Raw genomic sequence first — 26,123 nt, 5'->3', positions numbered from 1 at the left:
ACCCGATTAGACATGTCGAACTCTAACGACTCCATCCAACAAACGGCGACAAACACCAACAAACACAGACGGCCGGCGCACACTGACCCGACTGTTGGTGTTTGTTGGCGTTTGTTGGCGTTTGTCGGCGTTTGTCGGGGCAGTGTGCAAAGGCCTTATCATTCATCGATTTATATGTTTGGGTTTTCATGCTTATGATTTCGACCCGTATGGAAGCCCGTCAATAGAGGGGTTTCGATATCAGCAATTTCTTGTAACATATTTCTGCTAAGCTCTATCTGTGTCGTGGACCAGCATAGAACAGTTAAACAAACATATAGATCAAATTCATGTTTTTGTGTGTATGAGGACCACCAAGCAGTAGGCTGCTGTGGATATTGTAGTATTTGTGATGCAATGCCCTCGGGCAACCGATGCACAAGATAAAGCAGATGATGTCTGTTTTTAATCACACAAACTAACTGAAATATACAAGCAGAAATTCAGAAAAGACTTTGTGTGCACGTCTAATTTTATTCACATTCTACATCTGTCAACATTTGTTTGCAACAGTTGGCTTTGGGACCACCACACACCTGTTGCCCCTTCTGTCACATCTCATTCCGAAATGGGGCAACATAGTTTGGAGCATTTGCTCAAAATACTACCCGTGTACAATATAACGCACGAACCGCGTTGTACTGTTCGAAAAACTTGACACGGTGTGCTGATTATGCAGCAGCTACGCTTCTCAGTTAACTTGGGTGGGAACAAGATGTTATCTTGGGTGGGAGCAGCGCTAAAGTTATTGGGTGGAACGTGGCGTGCGTGCTACTAGCTAGCGACCTAGTCAGTCAGCAACCAAACCCGCGACGCTGTCTGAACATTAACCAGGGAAGTGGTAGGCGACAGCGGACGGAGGATTGTGTTTGAGCTGTCAGTCTTTTCAGAGTGTAATTATGGGGCTTTTCTCCCCACCAGGAGAAACTGGAAGGACATAGTTTCAAAGCAGGGGTCTTTAACTACGGCATGGGCGCTGTGATTATTCTATTGAAAACTGAAAATGCGAGTTAAACGAAGTTAGAGATGTGTGGGGTTAGGGTTTTGTCGACGCCGATGTCTCCGCTGTTGTCCAGGAGGACAAGATGGCAGCAAGGCAGGCGTTCTGAGCATGGTGCGGGCAGAAATTAACTCCACAACATGTTCGGAGAAGACTGGAGTTCGGATCATCGTAACGGCCCGTGAAGGTACGTAGTTTATCATGAAAATCATGTAGGATAATTAATACAGTGAAAGGAGGCAATAGATTGTGGCTTAGTGCATTTTCCGTTTTCCAGGACCACATCGTAAGTTATGGCTATCCAGCTAGCGTTAGCTTACTGGCTGGCCAACTATCTGTGAAGTTGTGTTAGCGAAAATTGGTTCTTTTATTGGAAGCAAACGTATCAAGTGAGTGGTTTATGGTGTGAACGAAGACGCAGTAGTGAGGATTATGTTAATATTTATTAACATATATTGGTAACAAATGCAGGCCTGCTATCGTAACGTTAGCACTTGAAGTAGAAAATTGAGGCTACGCAGTTAAGTAGCTAGCAAGGTAGGAAAGCTAAGTCAAGAAATGTTAACGTTACTAGCTAACCTTAGCCACTTGGTCGAGTTATGTTGTGGCCAGAATGGTGTCAACACCTCTGTTGTTGTGGATGTCATAAGTGATTCGAGATTTGGCTGTCAACAAATAATTGGTTGATATACATGGTGATGTAATTTGCTGTCGATGGTTTTCTGAATTCTTCATAGTAACGTTAACATAGCTTGCTGGGTGATGTAGTTGGCTATGTGTTGTAGCTAGCTATTCTATCGATAGATAGTAAGTTCACCAAATGCTCTAGGGTAGACCACTCCAAACGTGCAATGTTTTGGGCTTAGGGACACAGTTTGCCCAGTAGATGCATGCAACTAGAGGTTAGTCATGCAAACTCGGTCAGTTGACTTGGCCTTTCTTACTGTCATTTTTCTAGGGTCGTTTTTGAAACCACCTGTTCCGTTATGCCTGTCAAAATGAAGTGGTGTACGTACAGGTGACTTGACAGTGACACCAGTGGGTTCAATCTTCGCAGACTGTAGATGCTAATTGTAATGTTAAATGACTGCCTTAGCTGTCTAGTTTTGCCTTTAAATGTTCAACAAACTCCTTTAGACAGTATTAGTTTGCTCGATATGTTCTGCAAACAAGCCTGACGAAACAATGCAATGTCCCATTTTAATTTATGCAGTGTTAAAATGTTATCAAAGTAATTCACATCGAAATAGTTAGGATATTTCAACGCTAGCACTACATATCACATCTGATTGTACTTGTGGGTTCGATAAACTTCATAAACTATACAGCTTTAAGATGCGATCATTCCTGTGATTAAAACAGCTATCCGCAACTGAGGTGATATGTAGCTTTCTGTTATTTTTTTGTCAAGACGCTCTCGCTGGTGACCTAGAATGCCAGTAATTGGAAAGGAATGACATTACTTGCTCTCAGTATCTCAGCACTTGGAAGCTGTTCAGAATATTCCCTATCTTCAATTACTCATTCAGTTAATTTCAGTGTTATGTACAATTCAGAAAGATTTGAATAAGTATACTTGTTGACTTTTGCTTGATGACACTTTTTACATGCCTTGCACTGTGCTTTTCTCTGTTCCTCTGTCATGAGCACAGAATGTTCTAAACTGACGAACTGTTCTGTACTGACCGTACTCTGAATGAGGAATTGTCTGAACTCGTGGTGGGTTGTGGAACTGTACACTATACCTGTTGATGTAGTTAGGCAGATTTCTTGAGGGTGTTTTGGTGAGAAACAAAACTATTTGCCAGTTGCCCCCTTGTTTCTGCTTTTTTTTTAAACATTGAAGTTTGATGTTAAACACTGCTTATTTGTCTTTGCCTTTTTTTCAGGTATGGCCTCACAGGTCTTGGTGTACCCACCACACGTTTATCAAACCCAGACAAGTGCCTTTTGCAATGTGAAGAAACCCAGAGTCGTGCTCAGTCGCTGTGCATACCATGAAAGGATCCCACAGACGTATGTGATAGGCGTTAATCTAGACATTGCAACCCCGACCAATATTGTCCCCCGTTCAGAGACTGAAGAGTCAACAACTCGTAAGCCCCCAGCAGGGCAGGACTCCTTGCAGACTGTGCCCCAGAAAGTGGTGCCGAGTGTGCACCTGTCAGCAGCCCTTGACCCCCCCGAAGAAGTCCGCTCACAGGAGGTGGCCTCAGCACAGCAGGGCAGGTCCGAGGGCAGCCGCGGAGTGACGGCAACAGCAGCGGCCGGATCGGACGGCGGAGACAGTGGCCGCAGCAGCTGCAGCAGTGCTGGAGGGGGAGGGCTGCCTTGGCGAGGCGAGGAGGAGGACAGCAGCGAAGACTTGGACACAGTTGACAGGCCTGTGAGATGTGGGCTTAAACGTAAAGGTGGGGCTTTAGAGAACAGTACAAGCGCCATGCAGATAGTAGAGGACTGTTCCGCTCTGCCTGCCATGTTGCAAACTAATGTAGGGACCGCAGCCGGAGGGGCACCAGCAGCAGCAGCAGCGGTGGTGCCCCTGAAAGAGTCTGGGACTGGGGCCGTGACTGGGACAGCAGAGGGGGACTATCAGCTGGTTCAGCATGAGGTGCTCTGCTCCTTGAAGAACACCTATGAGGTGCTGGAGTTCCTGGGCCGCGGCACGTTCGGCCAGGTGGTCAAATGCTGGAAGCGCGGGACCAGCGATATTGTGGCCATCAAGATCCTCAAGAACCACCCGTCGTACGCGCGGCAGGGCCAGATCGAGGTGGGCATCCTGGCCCGTCTGAGCAGGGAGAACGCAGAGGAGCACAACCTCGTGCGAGCCTTCGAGTGCTTCCAGCACCGCAGCCACACCTGCCTGGTGTTCGAGATGCTGGAGCAGAACCTGTACGACTTCCTGAAGCAGAACAAGTTCAGCCCGCTGCCACTGAAGGTGATCCGGCCCGTGCTGCAGCAGGTGGCCACGGCGCTGAAAAAGCTCAAGAGCCTGGGCCTCATCCACGCAGACCTCAAGCCCGAGAACATCATGTTGGTGGACCCGGTGCGGCAGCCGTACAAAGTCAAAGTCATAGACTTTGGCTCAGCCAGCCATGTCTCTAAAGCTGTCTGCTCTACATACCTGCAGTCCCGATATTACAGGTAAGAATTGCCATCCTCTTTGTTCTTTACGTTTCAAAAACGCATAGTTGTTAAAAAATAAAATAAGATTTTATTATATTTGTCAGAACATGCTAAAACTAGGCTCATGATCTGTGTAGTCAAGCAAACCCTATGAAAACAGGCGGCCTTTAATCACCTTCTGATTCTGATCAAGTGTTTCTCACAGTCGCAGTGGTTTCAGCAAAGCAGCTACACCCAAAAGTATTCTGTTACACAACCTGCCTAAGGAGCAGACATGTTTACCTGAACAGAAAAGCTTTAATGGCATTCTTCTCTTGGTATGCGAGAAGGAGAGTTCACAGAGCCTAGGCACAATCTGAAGTTCATGTGGAAAGCATAATGACGCCCCTGCTCACTGTTCCAAAGGCACATTGGCCCTGACATAGCCACGCTCTGCCCCCAGGGCTCTGACGAGGTTTATGACCTCACGTTGCCAGTGAAACTGTGCAGGAGTCATGTCTCAGTTAAGTGGGCTTTCCCCAGTGTGGCCATGTTTGTGTGTGTTCTACATAATTGAAGAAATTGTGTTTCAGCGAAGCTATGTAGAAATGGACCTGGGTGTGAAATGGTGCTTGGATTGTGACATGATGAGAGCCAGGAAGAGTGGCATAGGGCCTACATTCTTTCCTTCCTGTTTTTAACTGCTTCAACTATTTTGTAATTAGAGTTCCTTTGCAATCACTGAATACATTCAGTATTTAAAGTGGCATTATGGAATATTTTCTCTGAAACTAGCAAGCCTACTAACTACGAAAGCATACAAAAACCATTCAGATGTTGGAAACAGTCTAGTTGGCACTTGTAAAAACTTACCAGTGTGTGAAATGGGGTTTTTGATTTGTGAAAGCTTTTTTTTTTTTTTACATTTCTGTGGGGTGTTCTGTCATGACAACATAATAGTGCATAGTCTGCAGGGCTCTTGGCAACTGGTATGTTTGTAACCTTCGCATGACCATGTACCATCAGAATGAATTTGAAGAGACCAAAATTGGCCTAGTTGTCTACAAAAAGTGGCTAATGTTTTGCAGTGTTACGTTGCAAATATTGTGCTCCAGGACAAGTGTTCTTGCACCACCAAGCCTACTGAGGCACAACAAAACCCAGAAACGCCACTTCCTCCCTTCAGCTCCCAATTCGTTGTTATTCGGCGTTTGGTTTGACTAAGCCTGAGAGGACATTATGTAATGCCGCAGTGAAGTGTAAGGTTAGGTGTTGCGAGTGTGCTCAGTGACATGAATGCGATGGGGAAACCAGGGGGAAGCAGATAACAGCAACAGAATCAGTTGAAAGGTTGTGTAGAAATGACTGACCACTTCAGCTTCTCTTCCATAACATGTACTTATGTTGATAAAAAAAAAAAGAGTGTTCAGCCTCAGTTGGTCTGTAGATCAGCTGTTTGGCAAGAAGACAATAGAAAGTCCTGAGGCTTTAATTTACTTAAACAAAGAAAAGATAAGCTCAAAAATAATGTGGTGTTTTACGTAAGAGGTTTCTTTGTCTTCATCTTCAGCAATTGCATTAAAGCACAAAAAAAAATACTAATAAAATAAGCTTAATTTTATGCTATCTTCAACATTTTGCCTCCGCATAGCTCTCTGTAATTGAAATCTTTTCGCTTGTTGTCTTTAGACTTCTGTGTCCCTGCCTGAAGGTCAGTGTTATGTCCTGACTGATAAAGATCAGCGGGGGTTAAGGGTTGGCATGTTCAGTAAGACAGCCTTCTGCTTCATAGCCCCCCAGACCTCTCAGTGTGAAGCTCAGGGGGCCGTAGACCAAACACGGCCTAATTCCAGCCAGACAAAGTCTGTGGCTGTTTTTTTTTTTTTTTTTTGCCTCCTCCTCCCCACATTGTCGCCTTTGCAAGCAGTCTCCAACTCCATAAGCCACAGATGGCACAGTTAGCTTCTCTTTTTTGACAAATGGGCTTCTTTAAGGCTTTCTTCATGAGCCTTGAGCAAATATGAGCCTGTTCCACGGATAGTAGCCTATTGTTTCATGTTGCTTGCACACACACGTTTGTCGATACAGTAAGGGGATTTTAGGGGTTTGCCGAGTTCGCCCTGAAAGACTTGAATCAAGTTTGCCTGTTTGGGAAGCCTTCCACTTCCACTAGTGTACTTTTAATGTGCCGACAGAGAAGTAGGCTACATCCTTTTCCTGACAAGTTGCCTAGCAAGACAAAATTGTGCGTGGTTGTGCATTTCAAAGTGGAGACCGAAGAAGGTGGTTTTCAGACTGATATGTCATCTCACTTCTCTCAGAGATTTCCTCACAACTTGCACACAGCTTGTCATCAAGTTTCATACCTTGCATATGGGTGCTTGCTTTAACATGGCCTTTTAGGCCAGTATCTGGGTGGGGTAAATGGGTTGTTTCTGAATTGCCAACTTCACCAGTTTAAATAGATGCAGAATGAATGCCGATAGTCTCACATGGCATTTAAATGCGCTTCTCGAGCCCCTGCAGCTTAATGCCCATAGACTGGTTTATGGCCTCATTTACCTTTTAACTTTCACTCCTACAAGTTTAAGGAGATCGGTATGCACTCACTAAGGTAGCCACTTAAAAGTACCCAACCGAGGCTAATGTCCCAAACTTGCATTTCTGTCCACCCATTTGATGCACTGTAATTAAGATCCACATAGTTGTTTTTAAGTGGTTTGAGGACAGTTGTTGAAGCCACACTCTTTTAGTGCTATCTCCAACAGTCAGAATGTTGTTCATTGCCAGTAACTGTTGGTTGCTAAAGTTCCTTGTTCCTTTGACTTGTAGGTATTGGGCATGCCAACTGACCGTCAGTGAACTTGAAACACTGATTAGGGACCAGGATTGATGAGGTTTTCTGTGTTGGGTGCCCTTACCTTCCATTTCAATGTTTTATAACCCTTGTGTTTTTTTATGTTTGGCTCTTGTACTCATAAGATAATGCTTTAAGCAACATGTAGTCTTAGAGTATGTATTTACAGTATGTGATATACTTTTAGCTGGAAATTGGTTTGGTGGTCTTTGGTTAAAAGTTTAGCCCCATATGCCCCTCCAGTGGCTAGGATGACAAGGCTGTTGGCTGAATAATTTACATGCAAGATCAGATGGATGTAGGTCAGCTTTCCTGGAACCAAAGTGGAGTAGTTAGTATTTCAGTGTGTTAAGGCGGTGTACCATTTCATTAGATATAGAGGCCACCACCCATAACCAGTGTTTTTTTTTTTTGATCTGGTGCGGGCATGTTGGCATGTGTTTTGAGGTGTGGTTGTTGTCGTTGTGATTTGGCCTTGTGGTCATGTAGGTTACTGGTTAGACTGATCAGACTGCTTTCGGAGGAAGTGTGTTTTTGGAGCAGTAGATCACCGCCATGAATAAGAGATGCCCATTAGGTTAATCATGCTGCCGGGATACGCTTAGACCCGTTGGCTCATCAGAAAGCATGGTAATTGCCCCTGCGGCACAGTGTGCATTAAATGATGCTCTCTAGAATTGTAGAAGTTGTTTGGAACTCTGAAGACACTATTGGTGATCAATTTGCATTCTACAATGCTTACTAGCCTGTATATTGTCCTCCCTAAGCCCTTTGGTGGATGAACGTGGCCATAAGTGGCGACCAAGTTACTAGAGTCTCTATATTGTTCCACCCCAAAGACCTGTTGCGGATATCATTTTCTATGTCTGTTTTGAGTATCGGTGGGTGATATAATTGATGTCTGTTTTGGTAATGGGTCACACAGCAGCATTCTCCCACGGATTATTACCGCAGCAGCACTGTAAAGGAACGCTATGTGTCCAGTTATGTAACATGCCACTCCCGTTTAGTCGCAGCCCGAGTGACGAGGCCCGTGCCTGGGCTGCCTGAATGGCCTCTCTTGTGTGTACACTCGGCAATGCTGCCGCTGCCGCGCGCAGAAGCAAGCGGCCCTCTGACCACAGGCATGTTTCTGCCGATACACATGAAGGAGCACTCGACGCTGGCCGGCGCATGATCCCTCTGACCTCAGCCGCTGATCCAGACCGTCCGCAGAGCAGTCGAGTGTGCTGAGCGAGCGGTGGAGCTGCATTCGTTCAGCTTGCTTGCACGCCATGGCCCACATAGGCTAGTTGTGCAATGCGTTTCTGAACAAGCCGGGCAGCTTACTGCTGTGACGAGCGCAAGGCAGGATCTCTCGGCGGAGCCCGGGAGAGATCACAAGCCCGCGCGTGTTGGGATCAGAGACGCTTGGCTGATGCTAGCTAAGGAGGCGCGTGGACTGCAGGCTCGCTCCACTTTCAGATGACGTTCTGAAGCAGTGCAGTCTTATCAAGATGAAAGCAGAAACGAGAGTTTTGACTCCCCAGACCAACTGCTCAGCTCTGCTTTGTAATTGTTTTGTAAAACGTAGTGAAAAGTCTGGGCTAGGTCACCATTGCAGCCGCCTCCCTGGAGATAATGGCGCTCACTGTTATGCAACAACGCTGCTTTTCTTCTGCTTGGCTCTCCTCCACCACAGGGCCATGTCTGTGCATCGGCCTAGACATTGTGGTTTGACGCTCTGGAGTCCAAAGTCCTTAAATGCCCCTGCCTAGTGCCCGTCCCTCATATCAAGCTTGACTCTGTGTTCCCTTTTTCTTTTTTTTATCTAATATGTCTCTTGATGTTCAGAATTTTTTTTCCTTTCTCTGAAAAGATAAGAACATGTTCACACCAACCTTGTTTAGGGCGAGGCTTTTAAGAGAAAGTCGACAGTTCTCAGCAGCTCAGCAGCTCATCAGCTTTTTTTTGCAACATACCAACTTCTCACACTACCTCACAGAGTACATAGAGGCTTAACACATTCTTAGTACAGCCTGTTTCTTTTTTGAACAGATGTGGAACTGAAGCCTTTACAAGGCCTCCCCCTGACAGGGCTCCCAGGCCTCAGCTGACCTGGGACCTGTCTCATACCATCCAGACAGGGCAGGTCTAATTGGCCAGATTCCTGCAGTAATGAAGGGGCTGCTGGGTCTGGTGTTTTGACGGCATAGCCGAGTGTGCAGACGGCTCTCTCTTTCAAGCTGCCGCCTCGCAAGCCGCCACAACGCGCACTCGGCTGCCGCAGACCACTGGCACCTGACGACTGTTCGTTTTGACAAGGCGTCAGCTGCTTCTCTGTTGTTTTGATCTCCACACATGCACTGCTCAGAGTCTGCTGTGCATCTTTCACCTGAGGTAGTTTTTTTTTTTTTCCCCTTTTGTTTTCTCGTCTTTGTCTGTCTTTTTGAGAAGGGGAGAGAGAGAGAAACATGTTTGAAAGTGAGAGTTTCTGTCAGTGCAGTGGGAATGGAATGGAATGTAACAGGTAACAAGCATCATAGACGGTATATGCATTTCCTTGAGACGCTGAGCTAGTTGTCTGTCTTTCTGTCTGTGAGAAAGCATATTTTCATGGGGTTGTCAACTTGGAAACTATTTTTGTATCTATGCACCACACCTGAAAATTTGCATGCAGGCTTATGTCATGACATTTTGTCTCTTCTTTTTTCAGTTCACTGAATTGCTTTAAACATACAACAGATACGTATAATGACCTTTGAGACTCTTACCAGACAAATAAAAAACCTGTCCTGACAGCCTTTTTGAAGTTTGGCTGATGAGACCGGCTGGCTGTATAATCCAAGTTTTAATGAAAATAGTGTGTCTGTCGCGTCATATATGCGACCAATGCAGGCATCCTGCCCTTTGCCCCAGTCTGGTGACCTGCATGGCCCCTGTAGTACCGGATACCCTTATAGGCATGTCTGAAGAGGCAGCCTGGTGTGTGAAACATGAGCAAGTGCAACCCTGGTCTGATGGTTACCCCACTGTACAGCGCTGTAGGGTATCTGTTGAAGGGATTTGCATGAGCGGTCACAGGGCTTGCCTTACCGTCTCACCCCATGGCACTTACAGGTATCAACTTGATGACACCATCACTTGATGCCATCTCAAGCATGGTGGAGTGGTATGGCAACTTAATAATTCAGCTCAAGCCTTACTTATGAGAGGGTTAGCCTACATGAGTTTATTGTAGATTGTGAATTTATTTTAGGCTTCATAGAGACCATTTTACCTTGAAGTTTAAATGCACATTTGTCTGTGTGTGTGTTGCCTAATATTGTTGATGTTTGAGCTCAACAGTCAATGAGTCAATCAAATGACCTTCTGAAGCACTGTGTTGATTGGTCACTGTGTTTGTTTACCCACAGCAGACCATGTCACTAGGCACTATAGTGCATAGCATAGACCTCTGAAGTTCGCCTACAAAAGAGCCACCATCTTTGCCCAAATAAGGAGATCCGGTATCTTAAGATTTTTTCTATGGGAAAATAACATGGGGATTTTCAATTATCGCACCTGTTAAACTCTAGCGGGGATGATGACATTGGAAATGCAGACGTTTTTCACTACATAGTTTTGTCCACTGCCGTCTAGTGGAGACTGTGATCTTCGGTAGGTGAAGACGGCACACTTAGATCTTTGCTACCCCAGAGCTAACTTACCATGCAACTTGCCATAGGCAGTTAGCTTCAATTAACTCCCGGATCTCCTTATATGGGCAAAGATGGCAGCTTTGGATCCTTTTTGTAGGCGAACTTCAGAGGTCTATTGGAGGGTAGGTCACAGAGGGCAGCATGTTTAGTGTTGTCTCCCAATAGAAGACCTAGTCCATCTAAAAAGGCTTTGTTCCCTTTGCCATTAATAGTCCAGCATGATTCTAGAAGAGCTTGGTGGATGAGACTCTTAAAAGCACTCACAGCCATTATATTATTGCATTTTTATTACTTTATATGAGCCTATTTCTAAGCCTCCCACCAAAGCTATGCATGGCTTTTATGAGCATTTTATTCTATTTTCTAAATTACTTGCCAACCTATTCCCCCCCACCCCCTTAGTGTGATATTTGCCATAGTTGGAAGTTTACATGTTTGCTGTATGGCTTTATTTAGGAAATGTCCAGTGCATGGTATGGTCTCAAATTCTGGAAATGGTTGCCTGTTGCTGATGCTGTAAAGTGCTGTGCAAGACCACCGGTGTGCAGCCCATTGTGTGGGCGGCTTCTAGAAAGCCTATCCGCACCAGCCAGGGGTCAGCTATGAGCAATATGCCCTTGTGTCCATTAGGTGCCCTGCCTGCAGGCTAAGCCAACGATCACCGTCAGAAAAAGGTCACGTTAACCTGGCATCTCGGGTTTCTCTCTAGTCTGTCTCTTGAATGAAAAAGAGAAGTGGTGCTTGCCCTCATTGTGCACCTCTGCAGAGCTCTCTTAAAGCAGTTCCCCCCTAGTGTCGGATTACTGTCCTGGCTTTTGCTTTGATGTACTGCTGTATGAACCTTACTTTTAGATTGTCATATTTTCTAAAGAAGGTTCAGATAGTACAGCCTACATCACTTGGATGGTTCTCTGTCTAGTCTCTGGCACACGACACGACATGTTGTGTATCCATCCAGGTATCAAGTGTTTTGTTTTTTTTTACAAATGTAGCCCTGCTTGCATTAATCGGTGTTGTGTTCTGTCATAGAGCTGGTTTGGCCAGTGTAACGGACACGTCTTGGCAAGCATCAGCAGCATCACATGTACTTACAGCTAATCCATTAGACCAGCACATTACTATTGAAACAGAGCTGGTTACAGAACATGCTTTAAAATGAGTTAAATGTCAAAAAAAAAAAACATTGAGTATACCAAGCCCCAAAAAGAAGCAGCTGCAGCATATATTTATGTGTGGTTTTTTTTCGGGGGGAGTTACCATGAGGCAGGTGGAGTTAACATAAGGCAGGTGGAGTTGATTAACGTTAGATAAGCTGCTGGTTGGGTGGGATGTTTTGGTTCACGAGAGTGCCTGGTAACACAATCTTCTTTTATATCTGGAGTTCTGGAGAAGCCGCGGAGGCTGAGTGCTGTTGCTCTCCTGGTCCTTCCAAACTTGCCCTTCCAAACTTGCCCCTCCAAATTTGCCCTTCCAAATCTGCCCCTCCAAACCCGCCCTTCCCTCTGTCTGACTCTGCGGTGCAGTGCTGAGGCTGGGCCAGTGCTGAGCAGGAGCCTGGATGTGGGCCGGGGCCCTGGGTGGAGGTGTCCCCTCTGCTCATGTTTGTTTTTCAGCCCCGGGCCCTCTGCTGACCGGTCTGGGGTGGGGTGGGGGTCTTGTTGGAAAAGGCTTAGTGATCTAATCCCTCCTACCCCCGGCACAGATCCCTCTTGGCCAGACCCCCGGGTTTTTGTGCTAAAGGGGGAGGTGATGCTCCACTCCCTCTTGAACAGCTGCGCCCTGTGCCTGCTCCTCCGTAAGCAAAGGGATCTCGTCGTGACTGTCCCGACTAGAGGTCAAACCCGGTGACCCTACCCCTCCACGATTGCTGATGTCCCTCCCCAGTACCCCCCCTCCCCCCAACAGCCCAGAGGAGAGCTAGTTACCCCAGCACCAGCACGCGCTCAGCCTGACGGCGCGGCAGGAAACCGCTGATGTGCAGGCCACAGGGGTCTGGCCCGCCCTGGAGCTACCACGCGGGGGCTCCGAACTCTCTCTCTCTCTCTCTCTCTCTCTCTCTCTCTCTCTCTCTCTCTCTCTCTCTCTCTCTCTCTCTCTCTAGCCACATTCCACAGAGTTTGAGATTTCCTGGCAGTTTCAGTCAACATCCTAATTCCAGGTTTCCTCCGTCCCAAAAAAAAGAAAGAAATAGACAAAAAAAAAAGAGAATGAGAATGTGAACTTGCTGAACTTGTTTCTGAGAGCCACTGCGATCAGGCCGTGCTCAGGCGATGGAGGAGGATGTGGCTGGTACTTCTGCTTTGCTCATGGCTATTTATTTGTCAAGGCAGATCCGTATCCTGAGTGACTTTATCAGCTCGTTGCTGTGCTGTTCACAGCTTGTGCGGTTGCCTTTGGCTAAGCCTCGCTGTCAACAGGATACCACCGCTGCTAATGCACAAGAGCCTCTTAAGAAGCTGACTTGTCATACAGACTCTGGCAACCATGCGTCTTCTTGATTTCCTTTAAATGAGCTCGGAGCTTGTACTACCGTTCCCATCTCTCTCTGAGACTTAATAATCACTGTGATCTTTTTTCTTTTTTTTCGTAATTTGTCATGGAAGCACTTCTTCACTGTCGGTTTCTGTGTTCATTTTTCAAGAACATCACATGTGGAATTCGGTGTTCCACCCCCCCCCCCGTCTGGGGGGTCCCTTGTGCACTGAGAACAATTGTTAGGTGAGAATGGAACGTGTCGAGCGACTGCATCATGGGTGACCTCATGCGTCACCTTGTCATTAGCCACCTATCTCGTCTGCTTGCGTTTCTGCATTGTGTGGAGCCGTTGCTAGGCAGCTGATGAGTTGTCCTGCCTCGTCGTCACGTTAGATGTTGCGCTGTACCAGCTGGTCTGAGCCAGTCTGTCTGAGCCGAGGCTTACCGGAGACATGACTGAATTCCTAATAAAAAAAGGATGCTGTCACTGATGTTTCATCAAAACAGAAACGGGTGGTAATGAAAACGCTTTGAGATGAAAGGGACACATCCTTGTATTATCAGTGATCACAGCATTCTTTCAGTCTATGCCACTTTGTCTTTGCATTACCTCAGTTCTATGCATCAGGCCCTTCAGAATGTGTTATGACATACTTTGACCTGTGAACTGGCACGCCATTTGTCACCCTTTCAATTGAATCATTTCTTTTGTGTATGTGTGTCTCTCTCTCTCCTCTGCGTGCTGTACAGGGCTCCAGAGATCATCCTCGGACTGCCCTTCTGCGAGGCCATCGACGTGTGGTCTCTGGGCTGTGTGATGGCAGAGCTGTTCCTGGGCTGGCCGCTCTACCCCGGAGCACTGGAGTATGACCAGGTAAGAAGGCACCGGAGAGGAGGGCACATGGTAAACCAGTGGGTTGGCATCATGGCCCATTATAGCTTGATTGTGCCCAGTGTCTTGAGTGCATATATACTCACTCGCTGGCTTCTTTTGTCAGTTGAATTGCTCCAGGTGCTTTTTTAGGATAGATCTCTTGCACCTGTGCTGAAGCACATTGAAATGAATGTGCTTGCAGCTGCATATTACCTCAGTGTTAAACAAGGAATTGTAGTACAAGAATGATGGGAAGGAATATCTTTTGTGTGATTCTGTGATCTAGTACAGTAAGATGTTGACTTTAAGCAGGGATGTCAAATTAACAATATTTTAGCAGTCAGCTTTACCAGTGAATAAATGGCAGAAGCTTGCCATGGCAGCTCTCTTTCTGAACTGCCATAGAACTCCAATGCATTGAACACAACACACTAGCTTGGCAGCTCTAGGACTAGTTGGCCAAATACTCAGAGCCCACACACATGCACACGCAAACTTGTATCAACTCGGCGTGCACCATCAGCAGGTTCTTATCTCAGTGCTCTCGCTGTGTTTGTGCAGCGTTGTGGCAACTAGGAGTTTCGTCGACTACTGAAATCACTAGTCGGTACTGCAGGCAGCAATAAATTAGTCAAGAACAGAACGGCTCAAGTCTAGACAGGCTTATCATCCAATGTATGGAAGTACACTGACATGTTCCACGCTGACATTATACTGTACACAACTTGCATAAGAACATAGATATGGGAAACGCCCGCTGTTCAACAGCTAGCACTTAAGGCAGGGATCACATTGGAGATAGCAAAGCGGCAACGGTAAAGCGTGCTATAATGCTGTAATTCAAAAGAATTTCTATCTAGTTTTTAAGTTACGTAAACGATCGACGTTCTGCTGCCTAAACTGACAATAGATGAGCCTCGCGTTATGCTTTGGAAGTTGAGCGCTCCTCCAATTGTTTGACGCTTGTAGTGCAACACTGCCACTCCACCAGTTTCGCTGTCGAACCATAGCGAAATCTCCCCACCTAACAGTAATGTTAGCACCAGCTCTGGTACATAACGACTATTATGAAAAATCAGTCATCAGTCAACTAGTAAAACTCAAAACCCTGACTTGTGTAACTCTACTGTTAGACCCCGTCTAGCCTAAACACCATGTATCTAACCCCCAGCTGAGACTGTGTGTGCGTGTGGGTGGAAGGCTATGGGATGGTTGAAAGTGAACTGAGGTGTGGTAAGCTAAAGAGAAGGAAAGGCCAGTCAGTGCTGCCCCACCCCTGTCTCTGCCTGCTTGTGCTGTGATCGCTCTTACCGTCATGTACGACTACGAGATTTATGAAAAGTGCTGGTCTGTTTAAAGCAAATGCTAGCAGCCTGAACAAGAACTCCAGACGGACTGCACTGCTTCTATCGGCTGTCATGATAATTCATAGATATATATATATGATGATAATTAAGCAATGCACAGTTTGACCTAGCAGGGGGATCCTGTCAGTTGCCAGAAAGTCAACTGGCGGAGCACTGTGTGTGTGTGTGTGTGTGTGTGTGTGTGTGTGTGTGTGTGTGTGTGTGTGTGTGTGTGTGTGTGTGTGTGTGTGTGTGTGTGTGTGTGTGTGTGTGTGTGTGTGTGTGTGTGTGTGTGTGTGTGTGTGTGTGTGTGTGTGTGTGTGTGTGTGTGTGTGTGTGTGTGTGTGTGTGTGTGTGTGTGTGTGTCATCTGCACCGGGCATCTGAGGGCTTCTGAGCATCTTGGCTTGGCATCCACACAAAACCTCAAGTGCTGCTAACACACAGCTGTGTTTGCCCAGTCAGCAAACGCCTACCGTCTACCATGTCTCACTACTACACTCTACTCCAAAACCCTGGCTTTTTTTTAAAGGAGGGAAAGCACCTGGTCGCACCTGTGGTTCTGCTGTTGTTTGTTTTGTGTTCATTTTATTTATATTTATGTGCATATCTGTCGTGAAAGGATGTCAGCGTGCTCACTGAAGAGGCTCTTCATCCTCAGCAGTACAGCTCGAGAAGACCGCTAGTCTGGGAATCAGTCAGAGTCCAAACACAGAGTTGCTGTAATGCATAATCCCTTTCACTATTTACAGTATCTATCTCTCTTTGTCTTTCTCTCTCTCTTTCTCTCTCTCGCTCCCTCTCGCTCTGTCTCTTTCTTTCGCTCTCTCTGTTTCTCTCTATCTCTATATCTCTTTCTCTCTCTCGCTCTCTCTCTCTCTCTTTCTCTCGCTCTCTGTTTCTCTCTCTCTATCTCTATCTCTCCCTCTCTATTACACAACACACACAAACACACACTCAAAGTAGCAGAGACAGTGGATGGTCAGTGGTGATAGTTTTGTGTATGCGTCATGTATAAATAGCCTAGTGAATTCCTTTGGCTTACTTATTGTCAGCTCTTTAAACTCTGGACTATAAAGGGAATAATGGGCCACCATCTCCGGCAGCTGGAGTTTGTCAGGCTATATTTGAAATGTTCTCAGGTTAAAAATGGAAAGGGCTAAAGCATGAAATGAAAGGTTTTTGATTTATAAATAATGGCCTGTGGAAATCTCTAGTCTACGGCTACAAAAAGAGCTATTTTCACCTTCGTCTCGATGGCTGTAAAACGTGGCCTGACTTGGCAGCAGTGCTGGTCATCAGGAGAAACCCATAGATAGTAGAATCAGTCGTTAGCTAAGATGGGTGCTGGCGAGGGTACAGTGTCCAGAGCCTATCCAGAGCACTCATAATGTTTTCCTTCATATGGAAAATCACATGCATGTACTAGTTAGTGCAAAGTGAACAAGAGCAGTACTTTTTCCATAGATGGGGTAGAGGGAGAAGAGAAGTGCTGCTTGTTCCTTAGTTGTTTAGTTGTTCCTCAACTAAATCTGGCACTTGAGACACTATACGTGTTGAAGAAGCTGCACATGGAGCTTCACACACAGGGATAGCATACTATTCTGTGAAAATGCTCAAAAATGTCTGCAAAGCTCACCTGCGATCTCTCTGTGCCCTCTTGCAGATTCGCTACATTTCCCAAACACAAGGTGTGCCAGGGGAGCACCTACTGAATTCAGGGACCAAAACCCCTCGCTTCTTCTCCAGAGAGTCCGACTCACCCTACTCTGCCTGGAGGCTGAAGGTATGGACTTGTCTCGGCCTCATCCGCCGATACTTTTGCCCTCTTTAGTTGCCCATGTCTCGATTGTCTTGCTCTATTGCATTTCATCATTATTGACCGTCCTGCATACCTCTCTAATGTGTCTGTGTGTGTTTTCCCCGCTCTACAGACAACCGAGGAACACGAGGCAGAGACAGGCTTGAAATCGAAGGAGGCCAGGAAGTACATCTTTAGCTGTCTGGATGATATTGGACACGTAAGTGCTCAAACAACCCTCTTTAGCTCTCGATCTCTCTGCTGTTAACGCAGAGCTGCAGAGCTGTAAGCTCTCCATGTATCCGGTTATGCTGTATAGCGCTCTCTCTCTCTCTCTTGTTCTAAATACTTGGCCAATTGTGAGTGTTTCTCTTCAAATGCCCCTTGCAGGTGAACCTGGTTCTGAGCATGGAGGGGGCGGACCAGCTGGCTGAGAAGGCGGACCGTAGGGAGTTCGTGGACCTCCTGAAGGCCATGCTGCTGATCGACGCTGACCAGAGGCTGACCCCTGGAGACGCTCTCACCCACCCCTTCCTCACTATGCAGCACCTCTTTGACTTCCCCCACAGTAACCAGTGCGTCACTTATTCAAGTCATGTGCGCTCAGTTTCTCAAAGGACTGATTTGCAAATGAAATTCAACTGCCCTTTACTTGCAAGAATTTGATATAGCACAAGATGTACTGCAAATTTTGTTGTGACAAATGACAAACGGTTTAAGGGTCAGTCTAAGAACCAGCTGAACAATAGCAAACAAAAAAAAGCATGAACAACCATTTGTCTTAGTGTGCAGTGCATGCTACACTGTCTCGGTTTGTTCAAGCTTAAAACCTATGAGACTTTATGTAGCTTCATGCAAGTAGGATTCAAATAATCAGTTTTTCACCAGGCAGACCCTTGTCTTCTGTATTCTCTGGCCCTGTCTCTAACCCTGCGCACTATTTTTTCCCTTTTAGCGTGCAATCGTGTTTACACATCATGGATATGTGTCAGACGAAGTCAAACTCGTACGATACTCTCAGTCGCAACAAAGCACCATCAATGAGACCAGTCGCTCTGCCCAGCACCCCCAATATGAGTGTGGCTTACAACAAGATGGCCTGCGTTCACTCGCAGGTAAGCTACTGCCTCCACAGAGTCATGGTATTATGTTAGATACAAATCAATTCGCTTAAATAGTACGAATCTAGTGCCAAAACAAATTACATTTTCTCAAGGCGCTTGTTCCTAGTACTTGTCTATTAGCAGCTGAAAACAAGTTTTGGGCTTTTTTTTCTGTGGCGTAATGTTGCCATCAAGTGGCTGATCCTTGTATTGCATTCAATCATTTCTGAAGCTACATCTCTTTTCAAATCACAAATAGAGGAGTCTTTCTAAGTGTTTGTTTGGCTTGCAGGTTAAGCTCAGTAATAAGATTTAGTGCAATAAGACTTTTTGAGCTAAAGTTTTGAGAAGAAACCCGAGTCACCTCAGGTTTCTTGACACTCAACACCCACTTGTTAGGCAGTGAGTCTCGCTGTGGAAGTTCCCAGTCTGTAAATGTCAGTAAAGGCCAAGTGGAAATCCCGCTAGAATCAAAAACCATACACAACAATACTGTAATCTCTCTCTCTTGCTCTCTCTCATCTCTCATTCCCTGTTTCTCTGTAACGTCTCTCTTCCCCCTTTCCCCTCCTCCTCTTCCTCCTCCTCCCTCTCTCCTCTCAGTCTTTAGCTCCATCTGCTCCATCTGTGCTTCATCCTGGGATCCCCATCCAGGCAGGAAATGCTCAGTTTGGCTGCAACGACTCCTTCCAGCAAGCCCTCATCCTCTGCCCTCCAGCCCTGCAAGGTTCGCTGCTCCACTGACTTCTGCCAGAGCACATCCATCTCCCTTAGATCCTCATGCATCAGCGTATCACAGAATCCAGTGCCATGTGACCATTAAAATTAGTGTGATGTAGTCAGATTGGCCTATACAGTAATTTCCAGCATATAAGCCGCATTGTGTATAAGCCGCAGGACAGTGTTTTATGCCAGTTAAAAGAAACAAAACCATATTGATACCATTAACTGTCCCCGTGTATTAACCTCATAGCTGAAGAAATTATGCAAAATCAGTGTGTAAGCCGCGGCTAATAGTCGGGAAATTACGGGTATGTCTTTTTGTGTCCTTAATTCCTTCTTTGTATGTTTTAACATATGGGCCATTAAAAATAGCTTAAGTCGTTGCTGGTTCCTGGGGAGATGTTTTTCCCTCTTTTGCATTCGTGTGGGTGGCAAAAGCGCTTCTCTGAGACATCTGTTGGTTCTCTTGTAAAGGAATCCCGCCGAACCCGAGCCAGCCGACAGCCTACCCTGTTAGAATGGAGAGCGCCATCCCCCTGGTCACACAAGCCCCAGCCATTCAGCCCATCACCATGAGGCCAGGAGTCATTGCCCAGGTGAGACCACACGGTTTCTCTCAGAGCGACTTGGCAAAAGCAGAGCCTCGAACCAATACTGTATGCATTCTAATAGTAGCCAGAGATGTGCAACGTGAATAAGATGTGCAGGTTCTGATCGATAAGTGTAAGTGTTAGGCATTCGTTGACCTGTAAAACGACGCCTCAGTCATCCGCAGCAGACACAAACAGACCCCTTTTCACAATGTCGTTTTCTCTCCCTCCCTCTTTACCGTCCGGTGTGATCTGTGCAGCAGCCGTGGTCAAACCGGACCCCTCAGATCCTGGTGCCAACCTGGCAGCAGGTGCCCCCTCCCGCCACCACTCTGGCATCGGACAGCATGGCAGGCCCGCAACGGCTCGGAGAGTGGGGGTGAGTATCTTGCACCTTTCCCAAAGACCGGACACTCCACGTGACTGCTGCTGAGATTAAGATGGCCCACACAAGATTGCTTTGCTTTGGACAGTTTAATTAGGTCTGTAACCTGGTTCTCCTTGTGGCTCTTTTCCTAGGAAAGTACCGCCGCACGGCAGCCATTACGGCTCTGTGATGCAGCAGCCTCTCTTACCAAACCAAATGGCAGTCTCTGCTCACCAACCAATAAACATTGGCATCGCACATGTGGTGTGGCCCCAGCCAGCCAACAAGAGGGGTCACCCCAGCCTGAACAGGTCGGAACTGGTTATCCAATGATACTTGAATATTGTCATTTATGTTGCAGTACAGATTATATACTGTATATAATCTGTAAACTTTTGCTATTGAATACAGTGAAAGACTTCTCCTAGTCCTCTAGCTAGCTAGCTATTCAGTGTGTGTTGTGTATTTGCGTTTGGTGTTTGTCTTTAGTCTTAGAGTTAAATCAGTCGGCTGATTAATCAGGACGATTTAAATTGGCAGCAGACTTTGCCAGTTGTTCCTTGGAGAAAACTGGCAAAGGTTTATAAACTGACACCAGTTAGTGTTTAATGACCTCCATGGTGGTGTCTTTTCCCCCTCTAAACAGTGGTTTTATCTCAAGTGTAAACTTTGGGTTTCATTTGTATCCAACACTTGGTGTCTCGCTTGGTCATTCAGGAGCATCAACGTCTCCCATAGTGCGGACCCCCTGGCCACCACGTATCGCCCTTCTCCAAAGATGACGGACAGGCCTCGGAGCGCGGGGGTCGAGGACGTCCTGCAGCCGCCGGCCAGCACATTGGCCGCAGGGGTGGGCTCCGAGACCGAGCCAGAGGACGGCTGCCGCGTAGAACGGGACTCTGACGACGGTCGGCGCCGGCATCATCATCACCATCACCAACGTCGTCGTCAGCAGCATCATCAACGGTGGCAGCGCGGGAGAGAACGACGGCCTCCGCAGCAGCCGATCGTCATCGGCGACTCGCCCAGTCCCACGGGCAGCGTCATCAGCATCAGCAGCGACCCCGACGACGGGGAGGACAGCCCTCGAAGGTGCGCTCACTGCAAATACACACCATTGTGTGTTGATACAACTGAGCTTTCCAACCCCTGAATGGTCCCCATCACAATTATAGAGTACTTGACGACTCCGGACTCTGTGCTGATATAAGTTAGCTTTCTACACACTCTAAACCACATGGACCGCCTCCACCACTGAAGAATGCATGAAACAACATGGTAAAGAATCAATCTAGAGATACAGTCGAGTTAACTCAATGTGTGTGTGTGTGTGCGTGTGTGTGTTGTGCAGGTGTGTGGGCAGTGCGGAGTGCGAGGCGTGCGAGAGCACTCTGAACATGCAGCGCGTGTGCTCCCTCAGCAGCCCGGACAGCAGCCTCAGCACCAGCTCCTCGGCCTCGGACCAGTCCAGCCCCGAACCCTGCAAGAGAGCCAACAGGTAGGACGGTGGTCAAGCGTAGAAGTGCAGAATGAACCACACACACATACGCACACACACACACACACACACACACACACACACACCACAGAGCTCCTGTAGGCTCTTACTCTTCTGATACTGTTCGTTAACAGTACAGAATCGCCATTCGTAAACCATGCTTCAAATACGAGAAAATGAATGTTTGGTTCCCAGACCGCGTTACCCAGGCTAGCTCGCCACATTTGTACTGTTACTTTAAATGTTTGGACATTTGAAAGAGGCAAGATGGTAACTTTTGCGTCCTGTGTCCCCTGCAGCATGTCCGAGGACGACGGCAACGAGAGCGGCCGCGAGACAGTGGACGGTTCGCCGGCCTCCGACTCCTCGCCGGGCCCCGACGGCAGCCCCTACTCCCAGGCGCCCTACCTGGCCAATCAGAACAGCGAGAGCCGGCCCGCCCCGCTGGCCCCTACCTCGGAGCGCGGCGGCAACAACAAGCCCCCCGTCAGGACCGTGGCGGTGCCGCCCATGAGGGTCCACAACAACAACAACTTCATTCCAGACGAGCGGCTGGCCAGCACAGGTGAGCCCATCTCATGGAGGACTGCTGAAGGCCCTCTAGTGTCTGTAGCTTGTAGATCAACATAAGTATACCACTTGAGATAATGGCTCTCAACTGTAAGTCGTAGTCTTTGATGACACTGAAAGAAAAAACAAATGTCACTGTCTTGTGCCTGTGCGATCGTAACATCTTATGTTAGATGCGTTGAATTTAAATTCTTGGCTAGATGGTGGCTTGAAGTGTGCACCTGACTGAACCATATCCCTCTGGGCGTGATTATATGGCAGTGAAATTAGTCATTTAAAGAATTTAGTCCAAAAATTAGTCAGTCAAATTTGAAGTTGTGTAGTTAGACATTAGGGAGTTCCCAGTGTACGCATGCGATTGATTTGTCCTGTTTGGTTTGTAAATGTATGAAGTGTGCTGGGTTGTGCTTGTTTGGTCAAGGGTGCGACCCAGCGTCATCTTGCCCCTGCCCGTCTCTGCTCCCACAGGTCATAGAGGCGAGCCACGGGCTTACCACACATTAGTTGGTCCCCGGGGCCACCACAGGTGATTATGGGTAACATGTGTCGGATGGCTCACGCCACCACACGGTGCCCAGCAGTCTTTGAGTGGACGCTGTTTTTTTTGTTTTTTGTTCTGATTTGATTTGTTTGAATTTCTCCACTGTTGCGTTTTTTTTCTGGTCTTCTCTGTGATATCTCTCGATATCTCTCAGCAGCCACCCCCCCCCCCCTTTTTTTGTTTACTCTTGTGTGCGTGTGCCTGTTTTTGTCGTTTATTTGCAGACAAGTCACCAAGTACATTCCTCTTCCTCCTCCTGTGGCATTCTCAGTATATTTCCTCTCCTCTCTTCAGGGCATGCTATAAAGTTAATATTGCGATCTCGTGCAGCCCTCACCATTCACTCCTGCAGCCTGGCATCCGCTGCCCTGGCCCCTCTCAGAACGAGGCCGGCTCAATCAGGAAATACTGCACATGCTGAGAGGGTCTGTGGCAATATAGTACCTTTATAGACACTGCGAACAGGATCCTTGTTCACCCCCGAGAGTCCGTTTTCATGCCGTGCAACAGTGGCATGAAGAACACGCTCCAAGGCCATCTTAAAGCATCTGTTCTCTATTTGTCTTAGTCATTTTTTTTTTCTTTTGTGTCTCCTCAGAAAGCACAAGTTGTTGTTCTGCTGGACACAACATGGTCTTTCGACTTCCTCGTAGCCTTAGCAGTCGATGTCCGAGATTAGCACTTGTGTTTGCCAACCTATCATTTCCAGTCGCAGCCCTTTTTTCTGCCTCTCTGTGTGTTTCCACCAAGAGCCGTGTTGTTCTCCATTTGACCTTATTTGTCGTTTGTCTGCATCTGTCCTCTCTCTCGCTTTCTCTCTCTCTCTCTCTCTTTCTTTCTTTCGTTCTTTCTTTCTTTCTCTCTCTCTTTCTCTCTTGCGCTCTCTTTCTTTCTCTCTCTCTCCTTTCTCTTTCTACTTGTTCGTCTGTCTTTCTCTCTGTCTCTCCTTTCTGTCTCTGCCTGTCTCTCTTTCTGTATGTCTATTTTCTCTCTTCCTTCTTTTTCTCCCTCCCTCCTTCCTTCCTTCTCTCTCTCTCTCGCTCTTTCTCTCTCTCAGTCTTAGAGTCCTTATGCCAGTCCAGAGGGCGCTGCGTCCCCGCACGGCTGAGCCACTTCTCCACCCCCATTCTGCCCCACCAGCACAAGATGAACTCGGCCTATCAGCAGCAGCAGCAGCAGCAGCAGCCGCCGCTGGGCTTCGGCCAGGTGAGAGAATCACACACACACACACACACACACACACACACACACACACACACACACACACACACACACACACACACACACACACACACACACACACACACACACACACACACACACACACACACACACACACACACACACACACACACACAGTCTTGCATGTGCATAAACGCATCACATGTGCTCCAGAGTGCTGATGAGCGGCTGTTGAACGCGTTTGTCGTCTGCTCCTCCAGGTCCAGCACTACGGCTCCTGCCACAAGGAGTGGAATGGCAACTACGTGTCCCATCGGCCGCAGGCCTACATCCCGCCCACCATCCACGCCCATCACGCCTTCCCCTTGGCAGCCCACGGCAGCCCCACCCACAGCGCGCTTCCGGCCCAGCCGCCAGCCCACTCCGCTCCGGCGCCGGCTCCAGCCCTCGCTCCCCCTCCTCCTCCGCCGCCGGTGCAGGCGCCCACGCTGCTCTCCTACCCGCATCCCCCGCCGCCCACCTCCGCGGCCACCGTGGCCCACCTGCTGGCCTCGCCCTGCCCCTCCCGGCCCGCCGTCCTGCAGCCCGCCTACGGACTTCTGCCGCATCCTCACCCGTCGCTCGCGGTGGGACTCAGCCCCCACCACCACCACCACCACCACCACCACCACCCCCACCCCCACCCGCACCCGGCGCAGGGCCAGTTCAAGCCGCTCTTCCCCCCGCACTCCTTCATGGCCTCGCCCGTCTACGCCGGCTTCCCCCTCAGCCCCACCAAGCTCAGCCAGTACCCCTACATCTGAGCCTGAGCGCCCGGCCCCGCCTGGTGCGCTCCACCACCTCCATCCCCAGCTCCACCTCCACCTACAACAACAACCACCACCACCACCACCACCACCACACGCCCCCCACCACTGGCACGCCGGCCAGCCCACTCACCAGTTTTCGATTCTGATGGCGGGGGGGACTACTACCACAAACCCAAAAGAACCTTTTCGTATTTTTTTAAGAAACCATGTAGTTTGATGATGATGATGATAATGATGATGCAAATGGAATTGAGCTTTACAGTTAATTATGGAAGCAAGTAAGTGAATGAGTGAGTGAATTAATGAGTTAATGAATTAATGGAAATGTGAGATTGAAGCAGGATGAATGTGTGTGTGTATGTGTATGTGTGCTTGCGTGTTTGTTTGTGTGTGTGTGACTGAGCGAATGCATTAGATAACTCGCTTACAGTGTGTTTCTTTTTGCACATTTGATAAAAAAAAAAACAGTCGTCAGATCCCCTTTTTAACAGGGATGAGAGGAATAACAAAATCCTCCTACTCCTCCCCCCTCACCACCACCCCCACCCCCACTTCTCCCCTTTACTCTGACAATTTTCTATGTTGCCTTGGAAACTTGTGTGCTAGACTTGTCTTCTCTCGTGAAGCCATCCCAGTCTCCTGTGCTTGGGTCACATTATATATGCGTGTATCAGCCTCCTAGTGTACTGGTGGGACCGATCCTTTAGTCTATGTAGCATCTTTGCTGTGGTTTCAGTGTTACAGTACGTGACCCAAACGATGGCACTCTCCCTCTAAAAGCCTGCATGTTCTGTGCACGGACACAAGACAGTGACCGGATCTTGTAGTGTTTTGTTTGTGGTTTTGCTTTGCTGAAGGAAAGCAAACGGAAGAGCTGTTGTCTGAATGTCGTGCTCCGTCACTCTCTTGTGTCTGATGAAACGCACTGCATTGTAACCTGGTTCCCCACAAAAAAAGTGCCTTACCAGCTTTGTGTTGGACGTGGCAAGACATTGCAACCCTGGTGTTTTCAGAAAGGCCCCAGACTGCAGCACTTGCAGATCAGATGAAGTGGTTACTCGTTAGAGTTGTAGTTAATTCATATTATGAATATGGCTATTTTTCTCCATCGGTGGTACAGCAGAAGTGTTCACATGCCGGAAATATTCAGTGTTTCAATGAATTCCATACTGAGGGGTCTCGTCTTCACCTTCACTCCTGTGACTAAAACAAGACTCTGCAAGCTCGCGTCTATGGAAACCATGTCTTGCACATCCTTGCACGTTCTTGCACACACAATAACTCAGAACCATTTTGATAAATGTGGCTCTTACTATTATAGCAACTTGGGACCAAAACAGTCTGCAAGTCCCATCTTGAGTTTTGTTCCCATCTGTGATTTTGCGTTTCTATCATTTCTTCACGTTCACATTTTAAGCTCGTCTTTATCGAAGAGGATTGAGAAAATCAGATGCTTCCAGTGTAGATTGCCTTTATACAGTTTAGCGCTTTGTGTTGACTGCTAGTTAATGGAACGTTCGAAACCCCAAGCCTTTGTCCCCTTTTCACTGATATATACTGTATT

The 26,123-nt window shown here is 47.5% G+C and overlaps 1 protein-coding gene across 1 annotated transcript; it reads left to right on the top strand.

The window, feature by feature from the left end:
• The first annotated feature begins 865 nt into the window (after positions 1-865).
• hipk3a (homeodomain interacting protein kinase 3a) lies at positions 866-24,684 on the top strand. Its single transcript, XM_062546834.1, has 16 exons — positions 866-1,226; positions 2,929-4,183; positions 13,907-14,030; positions 17,042-17,161; positions 17,310-17,396; positions 17,567-17,751; positions 18,132-18,291; positions 18,883-19,006; positions 19,477-19,598; positions 19,853-19,971; positions 20,112-20,270; positions 20,677-21,051; positions 21,311-21,457; positions 21,757-22,022; positions 23,626-23,774; positions 24,011-24,684. The coding sequence occupies exons 1-16, from the start codon at positions 1,151-1,153 to the stop codon at positions 24,551-24,553; spliced, it is 4,011 nt and encodes a 1,336-aa protein (XP_062402818.1). The 5' UTR covers positions 866-1,150; the 3' UTR covers positions 24,554-24,684.
• The last annotated feature ends 1,439 nt before the right edge of the window (positions 24,685-26,123 follow it).

The sequence above is a fragment of the Sardina pilchardus genome, chromosome 10 (assembly GCF_963854185.1).
Source record: "Sardina pilchardus chromosome 10, fSarPil1.1, whole genome shotgun sequence".
In the NCBI taxonomy this organism is placed as follows: domain Eukaryota; kingdom Metazoa; phylum Chordata; class Actinopteri; order Clupeiformes; family Clupeidae; genus Sardina; species Sardina pilchardus.
This window is presented reverse-complemented; position numbering and strand designations above follow the sequence as displayed.